This window comes from Ambystoma mexicanum, chromosome 11 (assembly GCF_040938575.1).
Source record: "Ambystoma mexicanum isolate Mex_15411 chromosome 11, UKY_AmexF1_1, whole genome shotgun sequence".
Lineage (NCBI taxonomy): Eukaryota > Metazoa > Chordata > Amphibia > Caudata > Ambystomatidae > Ambystoma > Ambystoma mexicanum.
The window spans coordinates 1478447934-1478473415 of NC_090934.1; the positions used below are offsets into that span (position 1 = coordinate 1478447934).

Consider the following 25482-nt stretch of genomic DNA (forward strand, 5'->3'; position numbering starts at 1 on the left):
CAGAGCACTTTCAAATTCACACCCAAGAAGTGCAGGAGGATAAAGACTTTGTGGAACTGATCCTTGGGGACAAGAATACAATGGCACAGTTTATTCCTCTACTCAAGTCAATACAGCGCAGGATACAACCGTCATTAGAAGCCCCTAACCTCACACTGGCTGTGAACCCACATGTAGGTAAGCTTTTTAAACCCGCAACTTCAGACCCACTGTATATTAGAGGGCAGCTGAAGCCAGACTGATTAGTTGTAACTACAACTAGGAAAAGGGCGGGAACCCTCCCTGCTTCCTCCGCGGCTCCACCCGACAAGGAAAGCAAAAAGATTTACACGGTGAGTAGGAAAGTCGCCTCCTCTGCAGCTTACCAAACCAGAATTGCAAACAATGCTACCCTTTTGGCCAGTTATAACTGCCACAAATGGGAGCGAATGTCGATTCTACTATCGTCTGCCCCATAACCACTAAAATCCCAGCTAGCACAGGTGGCAGCAGACGGGAGGGCAGTGTCAAGCTGCTTACTTAAGACCAACCTTGATGCGACGGACAATGCCGGAAGAATCATTGCTCAGGGTACTGTTATCAAACCTCATGCGTGGCTGCGGCAATCAGGTTTCAGGCCAGAAACGCAGGCCACACTAATTAACATGCCCATTGAACGCAATGTGCTCTTCGGCAAGGCCGTCGAGGACACCCTTAAGACAGTCAAAGACGAGTATGACACACTTAAATCATTGGGGCAACTCGCCAACAAGCCACCCGGCCAAAGGGGGCAATGCCAATTTTGCCATTTTCGCGGCCAAGGTTCTCAACAGGGTCCAATTACCAAAACCAAAGCTCCTCCTGGGGAAATAATCAGAGTCAGTACTCCCAGGCCTATCCTAGAGGAAAGCGCAGAGGTCGTGGTCATGAAAGGGGCAACCCCTCTCGGGGTGGCACCCCACCTCAGAGGCAGTGACATTTCGCTTCAGGTGCCCTCCCATGCCTCTCCAGTAGGAGGACGTATTTCCAGCTTCACCAACACATGGGAGGGAATCACCTCAGACAGATGGGTGCTGTCCACAGTAGCAGGTGGATACTGTATGGAGCTCCGATGCCACGACCACCCCCCGACGACAGAATATCAACTCAAGAGAACACCAGCGTATCCTCCTCACAAAGATAGCCACTTTGCTAATAAAGGACACCATCGAAGTCGTACCGACCAACCAGGTAAACAGGGTTATTTATTCAACTTCCTTGTGTCAAAGAAAGATCTAATATTGCGCCCAGTATTAGATTTGCGCCCTGCAAACAAGTATGTCAAGCCACAAAAGTTATGCATGACTACGCCACAAAAAGTAATCCCTCTGCTAAAGCGGGGGGGGTGGGGATTACATGGCAACATTGGATATGAAAGATGCATATTTTCATATTTTAATGTTCCCAGCGTACAGAAGATTCTTGCGTTGCAAGATGGCGAACCAGCACTACCAATTCAAAGTGCTACCCTTCAGCATAGCATCCGCCCCAAGGGTATTCACCAAGGTACTGGTTGTGGTGGCAGCGCACCAGCGCAGGGAGGCAATCCCAGTGGACCCCTACCTGGACGACTGGCTCATTACAGGGGAGTCCCTCCTAATTTGCAAACAAAACATTGAAAAGACCATCAACCTCCTCTTTCAATTGGGCTTCTCCAACAACGAGAAAAAGTCAAACCTAGTGCCAGGCACTTCCAAACAGTTCATAGGAGCTGTCTTCAACACACAAGAGGGGTTGGTCTTTCCGTCAGAGGAAAGAGTCCAAAATGTGTTACTGCAAATACTGTGTTAGCAGGCCGGCCGCCAGATAAGGTTGCGCAAAGCTATGCGTTTGCTAGGCATAATGGCATCTTGCATTTACCTAGTTCCTCACAGGCGCTTGCGCATGCGACCCATGCAGGAGTGGTTGGCGAAACAGTGGTCTCAGGCAAGTGGTCAGTGGGACGATCTAGTGGTCGTTTCGCCAACACTTGTACAAAATCTTTGCTGGTGGACAAGGGAAAATCTGCTGAAGGGGAAACCCTTCTACAATCCAGAAATAGAGGCAATTGTCACAACTGCGCCTCTCTAGCAGGGTGGGGCGCTCATTACCTTCATCACACAGCTCAAGGTCTGTGGTCTTGCACGGCAGCCCAAAACAACATCAATATACTAGATCTTCTGGCAGTATTCAAAGCCCTTCGGGCATTCGAAACCCATTTAAAGAACCAATCCGTGCAAGTCCTGACAGACAGCACTAGAGCAATGTTTTATATCAACAAACGGGGGGCACACGTTGTCCAAATCTGTCCAGGATTGCACAGCAAATTTGGAAATGGGCACTCAAACGGAAGATGTTCCTATCGTCACAGCATGTTCAAGGGGAACTCAACTCTCTAGCGGACTCATTGAGCAGAGATCCCCTACCAGAGGAACAGGAGTGGCGTCTACATGAAGGAGTCGTAGAACACCTCTTCTCTCTGTGGGGTTTCCCCACAATATACTTGTTCGCTGCAAGTGAAAACAGTCAATGCCCAGACTTTGTCAGGTTTTCACATTCTATACCTCACATTAGCAAGGTTCCTAGGAGAATAGGATATTGCAAACACTATTTCAGGTGGCTAAAATATTAAATACATTCTGTTTTGAAACTAGAACATTTTCTGTTTTAGTTAAGTTCATTTTTTTTCGTGTTCCTTAACTAACTTTCATTAGAAAGATGACATGTCCCCAAGCCAAGATGGAGGAACACTATCCCAATAGTGATTGGTTAGGCAGTATTGTGATGTCACTTAGAATGTTCCTTACAAATCTAAACTGCCTTTCATTAAAGTATTCATTAGAGTAGGTCGTACACTTTTTAGCTCCAGTTAAAATAAAACTATAGTATACTTTCACTAGGTGTAGAATTTTTGTTTTAGTTCAATTTCTACCTTAGTTATCTCAGTCAAGAAAGAAGTTGCTGAAATCAACCATCAGAGTCTTCCAGTTGAACCAGTTTGTTGAACAGAGGAACCAATTGAAGAACAAGAACTAAGCTAAGTGCAATTCTGTTGTTAAATGTAGGAAGTTATTGGATGTTGCTCAAAAGACATTTAAACTTAAGACTTTACAAGTTCATTCATGGTATTTTTTAAGTCAAGTAATTTTATTATATTTGGTCAAACCAGAGTAGTTGAAGATTCAAGACAAAGTATTACATTTTATTTTTAATTAGATTTTTAAAGACCAACTAATACTAACTAGGCGTGCCGTTTTTCGCTGCGTTTCTAATCTTGATTAACCTTATTTTAACCTTTCTAACGTTTTGTAATTTTGTTTCACGCTATCGTTCAGAGCCGGAGTGTATATTTAATTCTATGCGCGCGGTTACAGAAAAGGACCCTACGATGTTGCGCGTACGTCGCGGCCATTTTGAGATGAATTATTTTCTTTTCCTCTGTGTCGCACTTCGCTTTTGGATTCAAGGCTAGTCAGTAATGTTATAAACAAGAGTTTTTTGTACTAAAGCCTTTTGTTGAAGGAGAATTTTTAAGAGAATAAATTTTCGAAAATCCAGTACTGGCAGCGGAATATTAGAACTTCATCAGGAAGTTATCCAAGAGAGTGATAAGCTGTATGTAGAGAGAAAAGAAAGAGAAACTTCATATACTGCATCAAAAGCAGCAACATTTCTTACTGAAGCAGCCTAAGGGCTATGCAAGCTTAGGCAACAGGAACACCACTGATCCAAAAAACCCTTCCAGTGAAGACAGTCTGAAGTACCTGCAGTGGGAGTTCTTGTCTTTGTTTTGTTATCCATTCCCCTTTCCCCTTGGGTTTGCCTGGCCAATAGTTTTATTATATCAGGATTGTTGAGCAGGCAGGCTTTGGGGGCTAGGTGGGCCAGCTTCACTCCTGCAGGATCCTATTACTTCAGAATCTTGACAGACTTCGCGTCTAGGTTCCCCAGCCAGGCTCCAACGGGAACGCCCAATGGATGAACTGGTCAGGGAAATTTGCCTATGCTCCCCCTCCACCCGCCCCGACTCCTCTCATGAGGAAGGTGGCGAACAAGATCCACAAGGAACCGATGAAGCTTATCCTAGTTGCTCCTATGTGGGCGATACAACCATGGTATTCATATCTGCGCAAACTGGCGATGTGCGATCCCATCAAACTCCCGTGCCCGTACAATCTGCACACCCAGCACGGGGGACTAACAGTTCACCCTCAACCTCATTCGATGAACTTGGCGGCATGGCTCCTGAGGTCATAGAGTTCGGACATCTGAACTTGCCACAGAGATGCATGGATATCTTGAAAGAATAAAAAAAAACAAATACTAGACACTTACTTTGACAATTGGAGAAGATTCGTAATTTGGTGCCAGTCTAAACAAATAAACCCCATGGAATGTACTCTTTCCCACATTTTAACTTATATGCTCCATTTGCTAGATGCAGGGTTAGAATTCAACTCCCTAAAGGTCCACCTGGCGGCTTTATCAGCCTGCACCACTTCCCATAATAAGGTCTCATGGTGGAAAGTACCTGTCATCAAGGCATTCATGGAAGGAGTAAAGAGACTCTACCTTCCTATTTCTAACCCACCGCCAGGATGGGATCTCAACGTGGTACTTGCTGAGCTCATGGGACCCCCTTTTGAGTCAATGCACGTCTAGTCTAAAATACCGCCTTCTTAGCGGCTATCACTTGCATAAGAATAGTGAGTGAAATACAAGCATTGTCAGTGCAGGACCTTATCTTTGTTGTGCACAAAGACGAGCTGGTTTTACGTACTCGCCCTAGTTTCTCCCCTAAATTAATCTCCAATTTTCATTTAAACCAGTCAATTGAGTTACCGGCTTTCTAGAGGAACACAACAGCTCAGCTGAGGTAAAACTCCACACACAAGATGTGAGGAGGGCAGTCCTCTACTATGTAGACAAGACCAGACCGCTAAGAAAAACAGATCAATTGTTTGTCTCCATAGCGCCAGGCAGAGAAGGTGACCGCATTTCAAAGAACGCCATCTCTAGGTGGATAGTCAGATGTATACAACTGTGCTATTCCCTATCAAATAACACACTGCCTTTTACTCCCAGGGCCCATTCCACTAGAGGCACAGGAGCCACCCTGGCTTTTGTTGCAAATGTCCCTTTAGACAGTATTTGCAAAGCCGCTACATGGAGCTCAATACATACTTTCACTCGGCACTAGTGCATTGACACTCATTCCAAGACAAATACACAAGTGGGACAAGCGGTTCTTAGACATTTATTTGCTCATGAACCTTCTCACATCCCACCTCCTTCTTCTAACACTTTTTGCTAATCTGTGCACAGCATGTGATCTAAGCAGATTCCACAAGCCTCAGAAGGGATACATTACTCGCCGTAATCGTATTTCTAATGCTTGTATCTGCTTAGATTCACATGCGCCCGCCCTTCCTCCCCTCTGAGAGAAGGCGCATGGATGCTTGTGGTCTTGCTTATTGTATCTGCTTGGAAACTCTGTACTCACGCTACTCCTCATGCTACCTCATGTCAGAAAAATTACAATCTGAGGGTCCCACACGCGTGAGGGATCATGGGTACAGTGGACGTCACACATGGGATAGTATTACTGGCATGCCCTGTCTACGTCCCTTTTCGTGTTTCGAAAACAACAACTTTAATACTCTGCAGCTTCCACTAGATGTCCTATGCACAGCATGTGAATCTAAGTGGAAACAAGCATCAGAAATACGATTACGGTGAGTAGTGTATCCCATATAGTGCTTTGGTGGACCCCCAATACTGAAAGAAATTTAAATATTTGCAATGCAGTTGAGTCAACCAAAATGTACCCTTTACAAGAGTCTTTGTAAGCGCATAGAGCCCTTTGTAATGATGGAATCTTTTACTGTGTAAGTTTCACGTTGTTTTGCCATTCCTGGGGCTACACAAACTTAACAGAATTGTTTGTGGCTGTTTTTATCAAGGCCCAGTTTGGTACTCTTTCTGACTACTTTGATGCGCTCTACAAGAAGATGAGAATCGCTCCCGGATCACGACCTCCTGACTTCCCTGTCATCAGCGGCGATTTCTTCTCCTATGCTGACCGAGAGGATCATTACTGGACCGGCTATTTCACCTCGAGACCGTTCTACAAGAGTCTGGACAGAGTGCTGGAATCTCACCTCCGGTAAGAAAATATATGTATATATATATATATATATATATATATATATATTTAGCCTTTGTTTACTGAGTCAAATACTTCCTAGAGCAGCGAGCGCGTAGGGCTGCTAAAGTCATGTTGTATAGTCCTATCCAGCGTTCAGTGTGGACGGTTTTCTACTTACCAGTCTCGCCCAGTGCAGACACACACTGGCTTCTTAATAGGAGTTTGAGTTGGATTTTTGCCAGTAGAGTGTGACCGCAGCATTAGCGGATAGGACTATTTTTCCGAGTCCCTTGTACATCAGTAGCGGACTACAAGTTCTTTTGGACCTTCAGCTACTCACAAGCATTGAAGAAATTAAAAAAAGAGACTTGATACATGAAGTCTCCAGCTATTTTTTGTTTACTTGGACACTAGCACTACGAATATCGAACTCTGAGGTCTTTCCTGGTTTCAGTCTGGAATCTTTTATATGGACCTGGATTGCATGGTGGTAATCAGTGCAATTGTGTTTCCCCTGAAGAAAGTTTGTGCAATTGTAGCAAAGAAGAACTGAAACATGTCGGGATTTTTTGTTTTTTGAGCTATGACACCTAGAGAGTGTACTAGGTGTCAGTCATTTGTGTGTTTATAATTGTTAAATGTTGTCAAGTGTATGTTATGTTAGCGAATAGGTTCATTTTATTTCCACCATGTGTGTTTTATTTTGGGTCATGTTAATTTAGAACATTTTTGAGTTGTTTTACTCTTTGCAAATCATATTAAAAATGTCTAGTATTGTGTATAAGATTTATGTACTTGGTCTATTTTTTCAGGACTACAAGCTACAAGAGGGCGCGCACCAGGTTATTGTTATAGATCAGCAAATTTGTGAGAATTTAATTTGTCACTTTCTCTTTTGTATATTCATATTTGTGGTCTACCTCTGACGGTGTGAGAGGGCATATCCAAAGGGGTATTTCGCCTTTAGTAAGACTAACTACTAGTATAGTTCTATCCAGTCATGTGTTTAGAATCGTCAATAAGCATGCACGTGATGCTCCCTGAAGGTGAGTGTATGTCAATGTTCATCCTGGGAATCTGGAAAACCTAACTGGACTTTACACTTCAGGGAGGAAGCAGTCATTTGCAGCACACGCTGACAGGTCAAAGATCGCCATAGACCTCAAACTAGGCTGCAATAAGCTTCAGATACACTTTTAGTTCATTTCCGAGCGATGAACCGTTTAAAAAGGTGGGGCTTACGATGGAAGAATCCTCATCACCCTAGCGATAACAAAATAACGTGGTATGTGATTTTAACGAAAATAATTATAGCAAGGTATTTTTCAGAGAAACATTTTACATCGAAACAAATACAGAATTATTTTTTTTTTATTGGGGGGGGATTAACCTATTTGTACTTTGCAGATAAGATACACGGCATGAATAATACTTTAATATCAGTAGCAAGAAAACATTTCTTTATGCAAAATCAAGTGAGAGACCTCACTAGCAATGAAACCTGTCACAAAGCCAAGTGGACTCTGCAATGGATGCAACTCGGGGACTCCTTTTTGTGAGAAACCTGAGGGTATCCTCACACCTACTCCCCTTGGGTCGTCTCCTTAGGTGGCCAGGGAAGGGCCATCGCTTTTGGATCCTGAACCTGGGGGCGGAGAAGCGAGGGATGATCACCTGGGTGGAGGGTCCTTGGGGATTGGGGAGAGGATGTCCGGAGGCAAGACATGATACCATCCTCTTCCTTGTAGTAATCAACCTCCCACTCCCCCTGTCTTTGCAGGGTGTTGTCAATCACTTCCCCTCATTTCTCCCTCTTTCATACCACTATAGTACTAAGACGAGCAAGAGAACTGCAGACTGCTGTGAGGGTCAGGCATGTCCAGAGAACTCTACTAAATATGGTCAGGCAATTGGGTTTGAGGACTTAGACCTGCAACCTGTTAAATGGTTGCAGGTGTATAAAAGGAGCGACTAGCAGGGAAGAAAGGGGCAGCAGCAGCAGCACGAGTACAGAAGCCAGGCCCAGCATTGCGGGCCAGAGGTAAGAGAAACCCTGGGGACGAGGAGGCTGCCGAGGAGGGTCCTGTCAGGACACGAGGACTCTGGAAAGTTCTGGAGAGACTGTGGTGCCGAGGCCCGGGCGGGCCGTGAGAGGGTCACAGTGCTGGGAGCCTACCTGGTCGTGTGCCTGCAGCTGGAGCTGTGGGCCACGGAAGGAATCAGATTGCTGCAAGCTACCGGCAGCGTCCACGGGAAGCAAGTGGAACTGCCGGCAATCCACAGAAAGAAGACCGGAGTGCGAACAGACACATGTACACGGAGCAGAGGAAAAGGAAAGCAGCCACCCGGACGAGCCGCCAAGGACCGGTGAGTGAACTCAAGGCAACCCCCGAACCGGGGCACTCCTGCTTGCTGTCACAGGGCAAAAGTAATTGCCGAATGGAGATGTGCAAGATGCTGTGAACCCAAAGTGAAGGGCTGTGATAAACACTGTGAACAAAAGAATAAGAGTTAAGCACTATTGAATAGCGAACTGAAAGGAAAGCTTTTGACAAACCTATAAAAAGCCGGTGAACAGAAGATAAGTTTGTGTGAAGTACACAGACAATATATTGAAACCAAAGCACGAATCCTATGCAATGCAGTGAAAAGCAAATATTGAATATTACTGAAGAGTGTGAAGGTGACGTGGTGAAGGGAGAAGAGCACCACGGAGTGAACTGTATGAAAGAACACAGTGTGTCAATGTCAAGAAACTGGTGAAGTGGAAAAAGCATTGTGGCAAAGCCAAGAGACTGGCGAGGAGAAACGAAAGTGAATGTGATCCAGCACACCGATGCAGTTATAGAAGAACCTGTGTGGTCAAATCTGGGAGTTACCGGTTACGTGGCCTGTAATGGGTGGACCGTGTGGTCCGACAACTGCGCCTAGACTGGGGGATACCCAACTTAAGAGCCAAGGAAACAGAGAGTAAATGCAAGTGGGTGAAAGAGACTGCTGACGTGAAGCAGCAGGAAGCAATCTGTGCACTGTCAAGGAAGCAGGAGTGTACAGTAGACTTGGAACTGGTATAAGTTGGCAAGCTGGAAAAGCTGACGTCTTGGGGAAGGAAACCCTATGACCTTTTAAATTGTGTCTTCTTGGGGGAAAGGAACCCCGATACTTTATGGAACTGTCTTGAACTTGGGTAAGGGGAGCTGGAAAGTAAACCCAGAGCTGGAAGAAGCTCAGAACTTAATTTGGAACACTATTTATTTGGTTGCTCACAACCCTACAGATTGTTCAGCTTTAGTTGTGAGGGTAGGTATAGGATTTAGACACAGACAGACTTTTAAGTTGAAATCTTTGACTCAGACTTTCCTTAGTTTTGTTCAGGTACGAAAATGTCACCTTAGCATAGGGCAAGTTAGGCCTTGAACCTTCCTGACATTTAAGTTAATAAAACTACTTATGTTTGAACTTGGAATCTGTTGTCTGTGTCTTCCTTCATGATGCCTACACATTTCACAAGGTTCACTTGAGGCTGCGTTGAAGGTTGGGAACTCAAACTGGGTCACAGTGCTGTTTTCATTACTATCCTTGGGGATGTGATGTTCCCTGGACTGGTGTCCTGATATCTACGCTTCAAGTTACTATTGCACCAATTCCACCTGGTTTGTCCACGCTGGGGGAGTGGGAGGGGGGGGTTTGACCACCAATGACTATCCTATATGACACCCTTAAACCACCATGGAGAATATCTATGCCCCCACGGTCACAGGCGAGTAAAATAAATTAACCTGCATACGCACGGTACCACGCGAAAGAAGACAATAAGAGCAAAGCAACTGTCAATTGATGACTGATGACATTGATCTATTATTGGATCAATTGGTCCACGTCCGAGACTGTGGTCAGGCACGGAAGCAATTCATTTGTCAAATTCAAGGAACTAGGCGCACACGTGACCTCATTACTACATTGAAAGCAGGGCTTTGAAAGACAGAGCAATTGTAGAAAGTATTGATCAGTAGACTGATGTGGGATGTGTGCAAACAGTGGGAGTCTGGGGGGCAGAAAGTTTACTATACGTCAAGGATTTACTGTGTTACTTTCTGTTTTCATCATAGAGGAGCAGAGATCTTGTACAGTTTGGCTATTAACAATGCTAGACATGCTGGCATGGAAAGCAAATATCCACTCTCCGATTACTCCTTGCTAACCGATGCCCGTCGCAACCTCGGACTCTTCCAGCACCACGATGCCATCACCGGCACTGCTAAGGAAGCGGTTGTAGTAGATTATGGAGTGAGGTAGGTTGTATGTGTTAAAAATATTGATTGCAAACATGTGAACTCAAGCTTTGCAATACCTTTCCTAACTTGAGAGTAAGTCTTAACCCAAGTAACAATAGATAGTTCTATTGTGTCCATTTTTGGTTCTTTCTTGTGCAGCAGTCTTCCATTTTTCCTATTCTATGAATATGCTTACTAAATTACAACAATATTAAAACCCCCTTAATGTGGCAACATTGAATGGAAGACTAGCTTTGGGGTCAATAAACTTTGGTCTCCAGTGGCAATGCACAACGATTCTACTCCATCATGTTTGTCTGTCTCTCTCGCACTGTTTTTCTTCCTCTATCCCTCAGGCCAGGTGCTCCAGGCTGGGGGTGAAACTCATAAGTGGGGGTGTGTGCTTGTATGTCTCCTTTTAATAGGTGTGAGAAATGATCGGCATAGAGTGAGACTTGCGCCTTTGATTTATAAATTATTATGGGGTTCCAAGAAAACAATCTACCTACACAAAGTAGAAACGCTTGGCTCTAAGAGTCCTGAGCCAGCCTCTCTCCTCCTCATCTAATGCAACTCGTAAAGAAGAGAGCCAGGTCTACATCGAAGATGAGTTAAGGCGGAAGAGATTTTGGATTGTTGAGACCGTTTATTTGCGCTAACACACTCCTTTGTTTAATTGAGTTGATCTCGTTTGTTCTTGAGTCACACAAATAATTTTCAATTACACTAATAATTAGTTCACCTCAGAATTTATTTTCCCTTTTGAGTTATATTATCTTCATTCGACTGACAAGATTCATATTGAATAGACTTCATTCACATCATAAATACAGATTTAACTTCATTCATCCCTCTGCATACACCTCTCAAACTCAAACCAAACACAACCACACATCTAAAATGCAGCAATCCGCACAAACTTCACAACATCACAACAATGCAACAACAAAACAAACCACACATACACTTGCACAACAGCACACGACGACTACCGACTGTAAAACACCCCAAGCCCAGCCAATGGACCCACCGGGCTGAGGCTGCCAACAGTACATCACTGCTCTCTTGCACTTTTCCAGCTTACTCACACTAACCCACCCCCTCTCCTTCCCTTTTCAGAGCTGCCAGAGCACCAGGGGACCACTTCAGTGGTGATAGTGCGCGGTGCAAATGTCCTTTAACATTAACTAATGATGTAGTATTTATTCCAAACTCAATGAATGTCCACATTACATTGGCTTCTGCATATTTGCCTTCCACTTTCTCCTTGTTCACATTGAATTCTCTTCAACGTACACATGGCTATAGGTTCATGGGTAAATAGTTCATGTGGAAGAAATCCACATGAACTCTTCGCATTCTCCTGCTTGTCAAGACTTCTAGCCCTCTCCGAACTGCCTTTAGCTTGGGTTGCGTTTTGAGATTTAAAGACTTATTGGGCGAAGAAACTCTTTAGAACCTTGAATCAAGCTAATGTTATACTATTTTCCTCCCTTTAAGTGACTTTACTATATTAGTTTACAGAGTAAAAATGTATCACTGTATGAACCGTTAGAATCCACAGGTGCGTCTAAAGTTGCTAAAAATGTAATTGCGAACAAACACAAAAGTGAAAGTGCCCTTTGAAGTGCATTCTCAAGTGTTCTAGTGTAAACATCTAAAGTGTGTGTGTGTGTGTGTGTGTGTGTGTGTGTGTGTGTGTGTGTGTGTGTGTGTGTGTGTGTGTGTGTGTGTGTGTGTGTGTGTGTGTGTGTGTGTGTGTGTGTGTGTGTGTGTGTGTGTGTGTGTGTGTGTGTGTGTGTGTGTGTGTGTGTGTGTGTGTGTGTGTGTGTGTGTGTGTGTGTGTGTTTTTTATATAAATATGCATCTTTATATAGATTATAAGTGTAAGAGTTTCTTTGATGTACATGTCTAGCTAAGGTTCAGTGTATTTACAGCTCACATCTTCCTCTTAAGATGAGCCTGACTGCTCGGCCAATCTACCAAGGTCCTGAGTTAGTACAGACTGATGCTGAGTTTGAGATCTACAAACCACTTGGATACTTTACTAAACTCTGACTGCCAGTAGGACTTTATAGGAAAACTCCCCCCAAACTAACCTGCTTTGTTGGTGTTTTGCATTCATGTATTCCTACAACATAATATTTTGAGTTACTATAATCAATGGTTTTGCTTACCTGTGAATTGCATCCATCAACCAGTCTTGACATTGTGGTTTACTCACCTGAAGTATTGCCTTGCTTTTCTATTGTGTTTATTAGCTTTGAAATAGTACTTGCCTTATCTACAGATATATCTGTGCCTTGTGTATATATCAAATAAATACCTATTTTGATGGAGCTACAAGGGTTTCTTTGGGCCTATGTATTTGCAGAGTTCTTTGTGCTGACCTACAGCTCACATCTGCCTCCTAAAATAAGTCTGGCTGCTCTGCCGAACGACCCAAACCCTGAGTAGTACAGGCTTATACTAGAAGTTGGGACTCTGTACACCAAGGGGATCGTTTGATAAGGTCCTACCATAAGTGGACTTTAGAAACACTGCCCTAAAATGCATCGATTTTTTCTTATTCTTGGCTGACTCCTTAAATAATTTTTCTGAATCTTCAGGTTACTCCATTCCTTGATGAATTTGAAGCGTGTTATTATTAATGCAGCACACTACCTCGTGCTCAGCGACAAGGAGACTTATCACTATGACCTGTCGGTGCCGTTCCTCAGCACGGTAAGAATTAAGTTCTTTCCCAATGTCTTTTCATTTAAGCAGTCTGACACTAAGAAACATTCCTTCAATCATTGAATTCTGTTCTCATCTGTAAAGTGCAGAAGCACAGTTTGTCGCCATGGCTACCTTTCTCTGAACCAAACTATATAACTGGCTGTGCTTTGCCCAGTGGAGCTTGGAAAGCTCATGCTAATATTGGAAAAAGCAAAACTACACATTCCGTATTTGATGTCTTGTTTCCTAAAAGTCCTAAGGGATTTGGTGCCCTGTGTGGGATTGGCATCATGGAAGGAGCAGAGGTGTAACCAGGATTGTCTAACAAGTGGGGCCTGAAGCTAATGCCGTTCGGCCCAGCACAGTGACATTAAGATCTGTAAATATCCACAGAGCCTCTGAGTGGGCATTTCCAGATTTTGGGTGAGCCTTGCCTGCTCAGGCCCTCCCCTGTCTACAGATTAAGTGCCTGATTCACAGAAGCATTTTATAATGGCAAAAGCCCATTGGAACAGGCTCTGTGAATCAAGCCCCAGATGTATAAAACAAAGCTTTTATTAACGAAAATGTCAGGATGGAGTGATGCCTCACTTGCCCTATGCTAAGGTGGGATTTCCATACCTAAAGAAACTAAGGAAAGTCTGTGTCAATATGTTCAACTTAAGTCTGTCTGTGTCCAAAACCTATACTTTCTCTCACAGCTAAGACAAAACAACGTGTAGGGAGGTCAACCATAAACTAAACAGTGTTCCAAAAGCAAGGTTCAGAGCTATTTCCAGCTCGGACTTACTCTCCAGCCTCTTTTCACCAAATGTCAACCAGTTTATCACAATGTTCAATTTACTTTCTTCTGGATTTGAATTAAAAACGTTCCACACCTTTGTAAATGTCGGGGTGCCCTTCCCCAAGTTCAGTATAGTTCCAGGGCAACACGTCTCGTGGTTCCCTTCCCCAAGTTCAATATAGTTCCAGGGCAGCACGTCTCGGGGTTCCCTTCCCCAAGTGCAATATAGTTCCAGGGCAGCACGTCTCGGGGTTCCCTTCGCCAAGTTCAATATAGTTCCAGGGCAGCACGTCTCGGGGTTCCCTTCCCCAAGTGCAATATAGTTCCAGGGCAGCACGTCTCGGGGTTCCCTTCCCCAAGTTCAATATAGTTCCAGGGCAGCACGTCTCGGGGTTCCCTTCACCAAGTTCAACATAGTTCCAGGGCAGCACGTCTCGGGATTCCCTTCCCCAAGGTCAACATAGTTCCAGGGCAGCACGTCTCAGTGTTCCCTTCCCCAAGTTCAACATAGTTCCAGGGCAGCACGTCTCGGTGTTCCCTTCCCCAAGTTCAACATAGTTCCAGGGCAGCACGTCTCGGGGTTCCCTTCCCCAAGTTCAACATAGTTCCAGGGCAGCACGTCTCGGGGTTCCCTTCCCCAAGTTCAACATAGTTCCAGGGCAGCAAGTCTCGGTGTTCCCTTCCTTAAGTTCAATATAGTTCCAGGGCAGCACGTCTCGGGGTTCCCTTCCCCAAGTTCAGTATAGTTCCAGGGCAGCACGTCTCGGGGTTCCCTTCCCCAAGTTCAATATAGTTCCAGGGCAGCACGTCTCGGGGTTCCTTTCCCCAAGTTCAATATAGTTCCAGAGCAGCACGTCTCGGGGTTCCCTTCCCCAAGTTCAACATAGTTCCAGGGCAGCACGTCTCGGGGTTCCCTTCCCCAAGTTCAACATAGTTCCAGGGCAGCACATCTCGGGGTTCCCTTCCCCAAGTTCAACATAGTTCCAGGGCAGCACGTCTCGGGGTTCCCTTCCCCAAGTTCAATATAGTTCCAGGGCAACACGTCTCAGAGTTGGTTTAAGTGCAAACTAGAGGCTCTTTTGGTATGCTTGGTTTTATCTGCCTCTAGGACTCTTCACTTCCTTATTTACCGTCTCCCGGGATCAAACTCCACCTTTACTGAAGCTTTTGTCAACCTTGTGGCTTTTGTGCAGCTTCTATACCCAAATCTGGTAGTTGCTGGCGATTTCAATTATAGGTGTAACGATCTTCTGATAATGCTGCCGCTAAATTTATTGGAGATATGGACGATCTGTCGCTGGCGCAACTTGTTTCTGAGCCCACTCGTATTCTGGGCAACCGTCTGGATTTGATTTTTGCTAAGTATAATGCTGTTACAGTGTCTACTGCTCACAGGATCACCTGGTCTGATCATTTTGTTATTCCTTTTGTTCATAGCTTCAGACTGCGCCCCCAAATCCTGTAATCAGAAGTTGTGGAAGCGCAACTGGCGTTCTGTTGATCGATCGATCCCTTCTTGCGGCCCATATTGATAAGCTGTGTCTTGCCACTCCCTGCCTTGATCTTTGCTCCTTTTCCCAGATATTCACTGCTGTGGCTGATCTGCCAGCCCGTCTTAAAAGTATTAGAGTACCTGGTCGGCCTTCTGAGCCCTGGTTTAATGACGATCTTAAACTTCTTCGTCTTAAACGCAGGCAAGCCGAACAGAAAGGCGCTCGTTCTTTTCCTCTGATGATAGGGCAGCATTGTGTGCCACTACCTCTAGCTATCATATTGCCATTAATCAGGCCAAACATATATTTTTTTCACCCCTCAAATTGAGAATTCCACCAATCAGCCCAAATAACCGTTCAAGGTCGTCCGTTCACTGTCTTCTAAGGCGTCCCCCACTGATTCCATCCCTCATTAGAGTAAATGGGAGGGACGGAGAGAGACATAGTGATGGCAGAGAAGGGAGTAAAGGGGATACTGCACAGGCGCGAGATGGCTCACCAGGCGGCCTAGCAGCTGGAGAGAGACGTAGTGATGGCAGAGAAGGGAGTAAAGGAGATACTGCACAGGCACAAGATGACTCACCAGGCGGCCTAGCAGCTGGAGAGAGACATAGTGATGGCAGAGAAGGGAGTAAAGGAGGTGCTGCACAGGCGTGAGATGACTCACCAGGCGGCCTAGCAGCTGGAGAGAGACGTAGTGATGGCAGAGAAGGGAGTAAAGGAGATGCTGCACAGGCGCGAGTTGGCTCACCAGGTGGCCTAGCAGCTGGAGAGAGACGTAGTGATGGGCAGAGAAGGGAGTAAAGGAGATACTGCACAGGCACAAGATGACTCACCAGGCGGCCTAGCAGCTGGAGAGAGACGTAGTGATGGCAGAGAAGGGAGTAAAGGAGATACTGCACAGGCACGAGATGACTCACCAGGCGGCCTAGCAGCTGGAGAGAGACGTAGTGATGGCAGAGAAGGGAGTAAAGGAGATACTGCACAGGCGCATGATGGCTCACCAGGCGGCCTAGCAGCTGGAGAGAGACGTAGTGATGGCAGAGAAGGGAGTATAGGAGGTGCTGCACAGGCGCGAGATGGCTCACCAGGCGGCCTAGCAGCTGGAGAGAGACGTAGTGATGGCAGAGAAGGGAGTAAAGGGGATACTGCACAGGCGTGAGATGACTCACCAGGCGGCCCAGCAGCTGGAGAGAGACGTAGTGATGGCAGAGAAGGGAGTAAAGGAGATGCTGCACAGGTGCGAGATGACACTCCAGGCGGCCTAGCAGCTGGAGAGAGACGTAGTGATGGCAGAGAAGGGAGTAAAGGAGGTGCTGCACAGGCGTGAGATGACACTCCAGGCGGCCTAGCAGCTGGAGAGAGATGTAGTGATGGCAGAGAACGGAGTAAAGGAGGTGCTCACCAGGCGGCCTAGCAGCTGGAGAGAGATGTAGTGATGGCAGAGAAGGGAGTAAAGGAGGTGCTGCACAGGCGCAAGATGGCTCACCAGGCAGCCTAGCAGCTGGAGAGAGACGTAGTGATGGCAGAGAAGAGAGTAAAGGAGATACTGCACAGGTGCGAGATGACACTCTAGGCGGCCTAGCAGCTGGAGAGAGACGTAGTGATGGCAGAGAAGGGAGTAAAGGAGATGCTGCACAGGCGTGAGATGACTCACCAGGCGGCCTAGCAGCTGGAGAGAGATGTAGTGATGGCAGAGAAGGGAGTAAAGGAGGTGCTGCACAGGCGCAAGATGGCTCACCAGGCGGCCTATCAGCCGAGAACAGACAGTGATTATAAAGCACACCTAGATTTGATCGTAGCCAAAGAGCACTAAAAAGCACAAAATGGTGTTGGGGTGGGCTGAACTCGCAAAATAAAATACAGGTTGGACAAAAGGGTGTCCCCCTCCCTGCCTTGGTAACATGTGTTAACACAGGCAAAATAAAAAGGAAAGGTAAAGAAGCTTGCAGCAACACTGCACAGAAAGTGCTGCAATACGAAAGAACATGCCAAAAAATATGGAGGAAAGCATAACTCCATTAAAAAGTATGAAAAAGAGATTCAAAAAAAGGTTCCCGTGGTTAGAGTAAAAGAATGAGAGTGTGGAAAAAGGATCTGACTCAGTCCTAAAATCCAATAGTCCAGCATAAATGTGGGGAGAAGGAAAATCTGCCCCACACCAGTATTAGTATCCAAAATTAGGCAATACGACTTTCCTTTCACCTCGAGTCAGACCCAGTAGTGAAATGTTGTGCACGGTTAGTGCCATGATTCGATGGCTCACATGGCCAAATAATACTTGTAATGGCCTTAGTGACCGTGAAAGAGCGTGGATAGGCAGGGCTTTCGTGAGCGCTAGAAAGCTAGGGTGGGAATGGTCTTCCAATCTCAATGAATGGATGATTCCGCCGTTGCCCAAGTTGAACCCTATGCCCATTGCAAATGCTACATGGCATATGATTTTGTGCACACTTCATCCACTGCTGGCTCTACGAACCTGGTACATTTTTGCAGCAACATTATGAAACACAAAGTCTTCAAAATGTGCTTGTACGTTTACAGACCTCCTTGTCCATCGCAGGTTTTTGCTGATTTAGGATATAATGAGGAGGCAGAATCTTTCATCATGCTCTTTAGTTTTAGAGCCTTGTCCGATCGCTTGAAGTGTGTTGCTAGGATATGGCATTTACAACGCGCCTGTACACAAGTGTTTGTAGGCGCGACAAGACAATGAGAGGGGAAACCGAGGGAGGATATAACAACAATCTTACTAGGCCTTGTGTCATTCAGATCGCACAAGTGCAGGGAAGTGGATGGGAGAAGTGCCAAAAAGTGTGGGCGATGGAGAAGTGCAAGTAATAGAAAGTGCAGCCAACTGGTGGCTCATCCGTGCCGGGAGAAGGGACTGTAGTGTTACAGATACATACCACAAGTGCTGGGGGAGGCAGTGCCAGGTAAAACTGGACATGCGGGGACCTGGGCCCGGGTTCAGAGTGTGGCCAGGTGACCAATGCGTGGACTAGATGGGTCATCAGCATGGGAGACGAAGAGAGAAGGTGGAAGCAAAGAGGAAGGTCTTGAGGTGCTTCTGGAACCGGAGGTGGTTCTGCTCAGGTTCGAGAGAGGCAGGGAGGCTGTTCCAGAGGGAGGCCCCAGCTGAGGAGATAGATCTGCCCCAACTCTCTGCTTGGAGAAGCGCCTCACCTTCGGAGAGTTGTAGGTAGATGAGCGGAGAGCTCGAGAATGGAGATGTTTAGGGAGAGGGCGTTGGAGGTAATGCGGTCCTAGGCCCCAGAAAGCCTTGTGGAAAATGCAGAGGGTCTTGAACTTGATCCTTGCCACCACTGGGAGCCAGTGAAGAGATTTCAATGCTGGCGAGATACGATCCCTGGGCTTGAGGCCAAGGACAAGTCTTGCAGTCCTTGTATAGGACAGATAGTAAAGGCAGGAAGATTTAGAAAGAGGCTGTAGCAGCAGTCCAGCGTAGAGAGGACCAGAGCTCTGAAGACAGTATATAGAGTAGTAAGATTAATCATCTGGTCCACAATGGACTGGTCTGTACACGCTAGTTGCTGTGGCCACTGTTGCTTAGTTTGGATTCCAATCGGAAGCTCTGTACAGTTTTTTACTTCAAGGTAAGGACCTAGATTTAGGGCGGTCCTGTGAAAGACCACCACTAAATCTGGATTTATTGATCCTTTTTGTAACAGCCCCATTGATGTCGTTAAACCTGGTTTGTAGATGGATGTTATGTTTTAAAACCAGAAGACGTTTAATCGATAAACGTACAAGATCTGACTGATTGCTGCGAGGGGCCAGTGAGAAACTGAAGCAAAGACCACCAAGGTTACGGCTTTTATTTGGGTATTTTTGTCTTGATCTAAACTTACCTTGCCTGGTTTCTCTTTTTTCACAGGATGACACCCGCTTAAACCAGGACTCCCTGCCAGAAAAAACTGTGATTAAACTGGACTCCTCTCCCAGGTAAAGTGGACTTTTCTTCTCGAGTGTGGCACTAAGAGTAACCTGGAAATCATCCACTTGAAACTGCGATTGGAAGTATCGTATGAGAACATAGCTACTTGGTTGTTGGCCCGAAGAACTCCTGTGTATTGCATCTGTGTGCGCCCTGGAGCCTTTCCTACATGCAATAAGGCTGCATGCTTTGTGTTCCCCTGCACGCATGACTGGAGGCTTGGTTTTTGTGTCGTCGTGGTGTTTCTGACCCCTGTATGTGTACCCAAAGTATTGCTGCTATTGATGAGGGTTGACCTGTTGGAGGCAGAGCTGGATCCTGGGTGCCTGCACGCTGTGCCCCGGCGAGCACCCATTTCAGGTTCTGGCACTTCGTCGCTCTGCCCCCCTGCATGCTTTATTTGGGGGACCGCCCTCGCTGTCTTGTGAAGCTTCGCCTGCTCCTGAAGGATGGCCTATCACACAGATAGAGGTGAGTGCATGGACCCTCTGTTTCCCTGCCCCTCTCCATGCCGACCCCCCACCATGCTTGCATTTCTTTCTTTTCTTTCTGCCTGCTCCCCGTGTGCATATCATGTACAACACATGCATGTTGCGTGTGATCCCTGTTCTCTGTGCACCCCTGTTCTGTGTGGGGTGGTGTCACCTGTGCTTGCCCATCTGCACCGTCTTTTCCCTCTCGTGTGGTGTGTTCAGTGAGGGGGATTGTATGCGCCCCATTCTGTGGGTGCGTTGGCAGAGTCAACACTTTTGACTTTGGCAATGCTTGCTTCTTGGGCGTCCGCAACAACGTGGCACCTTTCTAGAGGAAGCATAAGACCCTTCTCGGCAGTTACATGCATGTTACATGTTCCACTATTGCCATGAAGGGCTCCTGAGAATGAAGGTGCAGAATTCGTGGGTTCACCTGTTGCCAAGGACATGCTCCCTGTGCCCAAGGAACCTTCGGTGCAACTTGAAAGTGCAAACAAGCAAAAAGAACAGCCAATCACAAAAGTGGCTGCAAAGTCCGGTCCCCATTCAAATTCTGCCTCAGGGGCGCGCTCTCCACGAGGGCCTGGCATCCAGCCACTAAAGGATGCCTTCTTTTCATCATGCTAACTCTACATGAGCGGGCACTGAAAACATGTGAAGACGGTGCTTCTTAAGTCTTCCATCGATGGATATCCCCGTGCTTGAAACAAGTCGAGTGGAAAAGGACAAGAAAAAAGGGCAATTCCAAAATTCCCACCATTTTCAGTGGTTGCTAATTTAGACGAATGGCTTCACAATAACCTCTAGGTGGCAGTGAGTGGGAAATTGGAGAAGTGCCCAGGTGTGTCCAGCCTAAACTCGTGCTACTTGTACATCAGTGGGTATATCGCTGTGCATACAAATGGCAATTATAAATGGAATTTGTCAAGAAAGCCTAGGGCTGGACCATACTACCAACTAGCTCTCCTCCCAAGCCTATAAAGAGGGAATAGCTGCAAGAGTAATACATTGTCCCTTTGGCAAGCAGTAGGAAGTGTGCTGTGTGCACCTTTTTATAATGCATCTGTACAGGAAAATGCTACAATTACTGTAGCAGGAGCCACCCAAATGGGTTTTACAGCCCTGTTACCAGAGAGTGCCACGTTGGCAGGCGCTTCATCCAAAGAGTGCCAACCGCAGTAGGCATTTCATGAAGGAGATTGCCTTTGGCCTTGTCTTCCTCTGACACTACCAGCTGCAGATGCCATTCAGCTTCAGGTACAAGAGTGTAGGGGGGGGAATTTCAGTGCAGCACTGGGAGTGGCCTGCTGAAGTCAAATAAAAAAGTAATTAAGCATGGGCTTGCGAACAAATGTGCCAATGCTGGACTATTTTCCACCGGAACATGATTTTCTAGGAAGGGACTTTTTTAGTAAGCTCGTAACGTTCATCGGAAGTTGCACGCAAGAACCAGCATATCTTATTTATGTTTGCATTAATTTACAGCGCACAAAACCCAGAGGCATCAAGGCACTAGTTACAGAAAGTGCATTCTACAAGTCATAAGTGCAGTGATGTGATACCCATATGAGTTACAGTGTATGCACACGGTCTGGTAAAGCTTTGCCTCATGGTGCAGGGGGTCGGGGGAGGAGGGGGCAGTGTTAAATCAGATGTGCAACAAGAAACCGGACAAAATCATTAGGTGTACACATTCCGAAAATCATCGCCTCATGGTACCGGGGAGCTACTTCAGGGTGCAAACAAGCAATAGTAGACATTATTGGGGGATCTAGGCATTCTGGAAAAGCCTTGCCTCCTGCTATGGGGGCTACTTCTGGGTGCAAACAAGCATAAGAGACCTAATTGGTGTAAGAATTCCATCTGAGAAGTCTTAGCTTCATAGACCTAGTCAGGTAGGCTGAGGTCAAAATGCAAATGCAGGGCGAGGCTGAAAGGCGTAGCCAGATAGTTGGCAGGTATCATACATATGCAGTGTGTGCCTGATAAATCATACAAACTACAAAATGCAGAGCGAAGTTGACCAGGTATGTCAGTCAGGTTACAGTTGGAATACAGAGGCAGCGGCAGGTTCGTAAATAATATAAAATGAAAATGCAACGAAAGGCTGATGTGGTGTACTCCGGGAGGATATGTTATAATAGTTTATTTATATAGCGCCTATACACAGTGTTTCAAAGCGCTTCAAGGCAAGGGAGGGAACAAAGGAAAATACAATGACATTCTTACAGGCCATGAACAGTAAGGATGTGAAATTAACTATCGTACTCGGCCTGACGACATTTCAGATAGTGCAAGAGCTAAGACATAGATAAGGAAGGGAGGGGGAGAGTGGGAAGGAAATGGAAACAGACAGGCGACTACTGTACTAGGTCTGATGACATTTCTGGTAGAACAGGAGGCAAACAAAAGGTGAGGGAGAGGGGTGCAGAAAGGGAGGGGAGGAACAAAACAAGCGACTATCATACTAGGCCTGACGACATTTCAGATAGTGCTGGAGGGGTGGTGGGGAGGAAAAAAACAGTAAAGGGAGGGTGGAGGAAACAGACGAGGTTACTATCATATTAGGTCCAGGGACAATTCTGATAGAGTAAGTACATAGAAGAAAGTAAGGGGAGGAGGGGAGGAGATAGGAAAAGGGAGAAAGGGAGAGGAGGAGAGAACAGAGAGTAAGCAGTCAAAACAAGAGTGGAGAAGCAAGAGAGGAGAGCGAATACAATTGCAGAAGTCAGTAGTAACACATAATGTTGCAAGCCAGGATACAAGATGAAGATGGGAACAGCATGATTCAGGGTCACCATGAGTACAAGATGCAAAAGAAGTTCAGCATGAGAGTTGGAAAGGGTGAAGCACCATGAATCAATGAAGTCCATGAAAGTCAAATCCAGCATTGGCCAGAAGACGGTGATGGTGAAACCAGAATGTACCAGGACAGACTCCTGCAGATGTAGGCTAGAGGTGCGCAGGGGGAGCATGGTAGAAGAATCCAGCAAAACAGGCAACTGGAGGGGGGCGGGGGGAGCAGGGTAGAAGATGTTTGCACAATAGATGTAATGGCGCGGTAAAGCTAGTCCTGATGGGATTCAGATGTGCAGTCTCCAGTAAAGCTACAGCGGTACACGTGGGATAGGCGACATAAATGATGCAAGCAGAGGTGTGAGTCCTGGATGGATCATGAAAGCATATTCCTGAGTGCCATATTAACAGATCGTGGGGGATATGGTGATCTATAAAAGGAGAACGTGGAGGGTTATGGAGGTGATTAAACATTAGGGGTAAGGTGGAGGTGGCTTACAGCAATGTCACACTGGATTAGCAGATGGTAGTTCAAAGGCAGGAAGAAGTAGTCTAAACATGTACCTTGAAATATGGTGGTGCCCCTTTTGCCCTGGACAGGCCCAGACCGGGGTAGTCACCCATGGACGAGTCCCTTCAGGGGCTGGGTTTGCCAGCTGGCTCCCCCAGATAGGCTTCTTAGAGTGACTGTGCAGCCAAACGAGCATCGAAGTAGTGGAGGGCGGGCTGCACATAGCCCGTGCTTTGGTAATGGTGGAGTGACCACCATTTCTAAAAGGAGCTGATGCTCCATCGCATAACATAGGCTAGTTCCCACTGAACAAGAGGACCTTTCTGCTTTCCCAGGTTGGAGGTCTGTTTCTCTAAAGGGAAATGGCTGCTTCATTGAGAATAGGCTAGTTCCCATTACACAAGAGGCCCTCTGCGCCTCCTTGGGTTAGAGGTCTGTTTCTCAAATGGGAAATGGCTCGTTCATTGTGAATAGGCTAGTTCCCATTAGACAAGAGGTCCTCTGCGTCTCCTTGGGTTAGAGGTCTGTTTCTCAAATGGGAAATAGCTGCTTCATTGTGAATAGGGTAGTTCCCATTAGACGAGAGGATCTTTGCGTCTCCTTGGTTTAGGGGTCAGTTTCTCAAATGGGAAATAGCTGCTTCATTGTGAATAGGGTAGTTCCCATTAGACGAGAGGATCTTTGCGTCTCCTTGGGTTAGGGGTCAGTTTCTCAAATGGGAAATAGCTGCTTCATTGTGAATAGGCTAGTTCCTATTAGACGAGAGGACCTGCTTCCCCAGCTTGGAGGTCCTTTTCTCTAATTACTCTATTCATAAAGTGCAGTGCATGGTGCTTAATAATTTCTGTAACTTATTTACAAATCCAATAGCGTTGCGCCAGTATCGTCGGCTCGGGTCTAGTGCAGTAATTTCATGCAGTCAATTCTCTTTTTTCAGGTACATTGTGGTGTTTAATCCGCTGGAACAGACACGCCTTTGTGTGGTTTCGTTCTTGGCAAATACGCCTCGAGTGCGAGTTCTGTCCGAAGAAGGGCAACCACTGGCAGTGCAGCTGAGTGCCCAGTGGAACACGGCCACCGACATGGTTCCTGATGTCTACCAGGTGAGCAGCCCAGTCTCTTGCCTTTTTGCATTCTTCTTTGAAGCATGCCATGGTGAAAATAAATCTAGCTAGTTTGTTTGTCTTAATGGAAAAACACTGATCGCTCTGCGCAAATGACTGGCACATGGTCAGTGGAGGGTGTTTTAAATGGCATTAGCGAGGGCGATTTTTTAGTGTCACGGTTTGGAGACTGGCATCAGGTGACGAGAGCTTGTGAGGATTGTTCCCCTATTGCTCACAAGTAAAGCCCCTGATCTCCCAAGTTTAAGCCTTATTGCTAAATCTGCACGACTGTCTATACCAAAGTGTTAAAAGCCTATGCAGGTCCTCTATCCGCTTTCTAGAACCACACACCAGTCTAAAGTCTCCTAACGCTGTTGCTAACGGCAGCTGAACATCATGACGACCGAGCTTGGCATACTGGTGCATTTGGCAGACCTTGTGGAAAATCCTTCGAGTGCGGGGGATCCATACACTTGACTGATCTGATAGAGGTCACAGAGTGGTTCTGATGTCGAGCCTTATCCCTCATGAAACCCATGTGATAGCAGTGTTCTGGCGTGTGTTCAGATGGTTTTCTAGAATCTGGCCTGGTGGACAGATTTTAGGAGGCCACCCTAGTTATAGTGAACAGGGGAACTCGAGAGAGGTTAGCCAAAACCCAATCAGTGTAAATTTGGAGAATGGTAAAGGCTTAGTCTCAAGAGAAAGTGAGTGGGGCCAGGGTCCACAATGACTCCACACATTGAAGCACACAATAATTAAATTTAGACAGGAATGTATCATAAAATACAAATATTTATTCTGGGCCTTTACACACTAAAAGATGAAACCAGCATGTGATCATATTTCACAATACTCAATAATAAACATATGTACAGTCACCGTAGGTTCTTAATATGCATTCAGTTACTTGCAGAAACAAAGGAAGTAAGTAAAGTAATGGAGTACAGATGGAACCAAGTCACAAGCAATATTCCCTAAGTTCAGCAGTCCAGTCCCGAAAAATAGTCACACTGCTTCTCCCCAGAATGTACCTGTAGCAGGCAAGTTACTTGTGTTGGTGATTGTTCAAAAGAAGAGATGCAACAAGGTTACTAGGTAAGTAAAATGTGTTCTTCCCTTTCAGATTGTACTGTCCAGGGTCAACGACCAAAAAGCAGTCGAAGAGAAGGATACAGACAGACTTGTTCTCAATGTTAATCCTAGGGCGGACAGATGGAGGCA

At 46.1% G+C, this 25482-nt stretch overlaps 1 protein-coding gene across 6 annotated transcripts in view; it reads left to right on the plus strand.

The window, feature by feature from the left end:
* Positions 1–25482, plus strand: part of MAN2A2 (mannosidase alpha class 2A member 2) — a 291925-nt gene that overhangs the window by 176076 nt on the left and 90367 nt on the right. For all 6 annotated transcript variants that reach the window (XM_069625193.1, XM_069625189.1, XM_069625190.1 and 3 more), the window contains 5 exons: positions 5961–6163; positions 10255–10437; positions 13029–13143; positions 19313–19380; positions 24090–24255. In XM_069625193.1, the coding sequence (XP_069481294.1) occupies positions 5961–6163; positions 10255–10437; positions 13029–13143; positions 19313–19380; positions 24090–24255 (735 nt within the window). The remainder of the gene's footprint in view (positions 1–5960; positions 6164–10254; positions 10438–13028; positions 13144–19312; positions 19381–24089; positions 24256–25482) is intronic.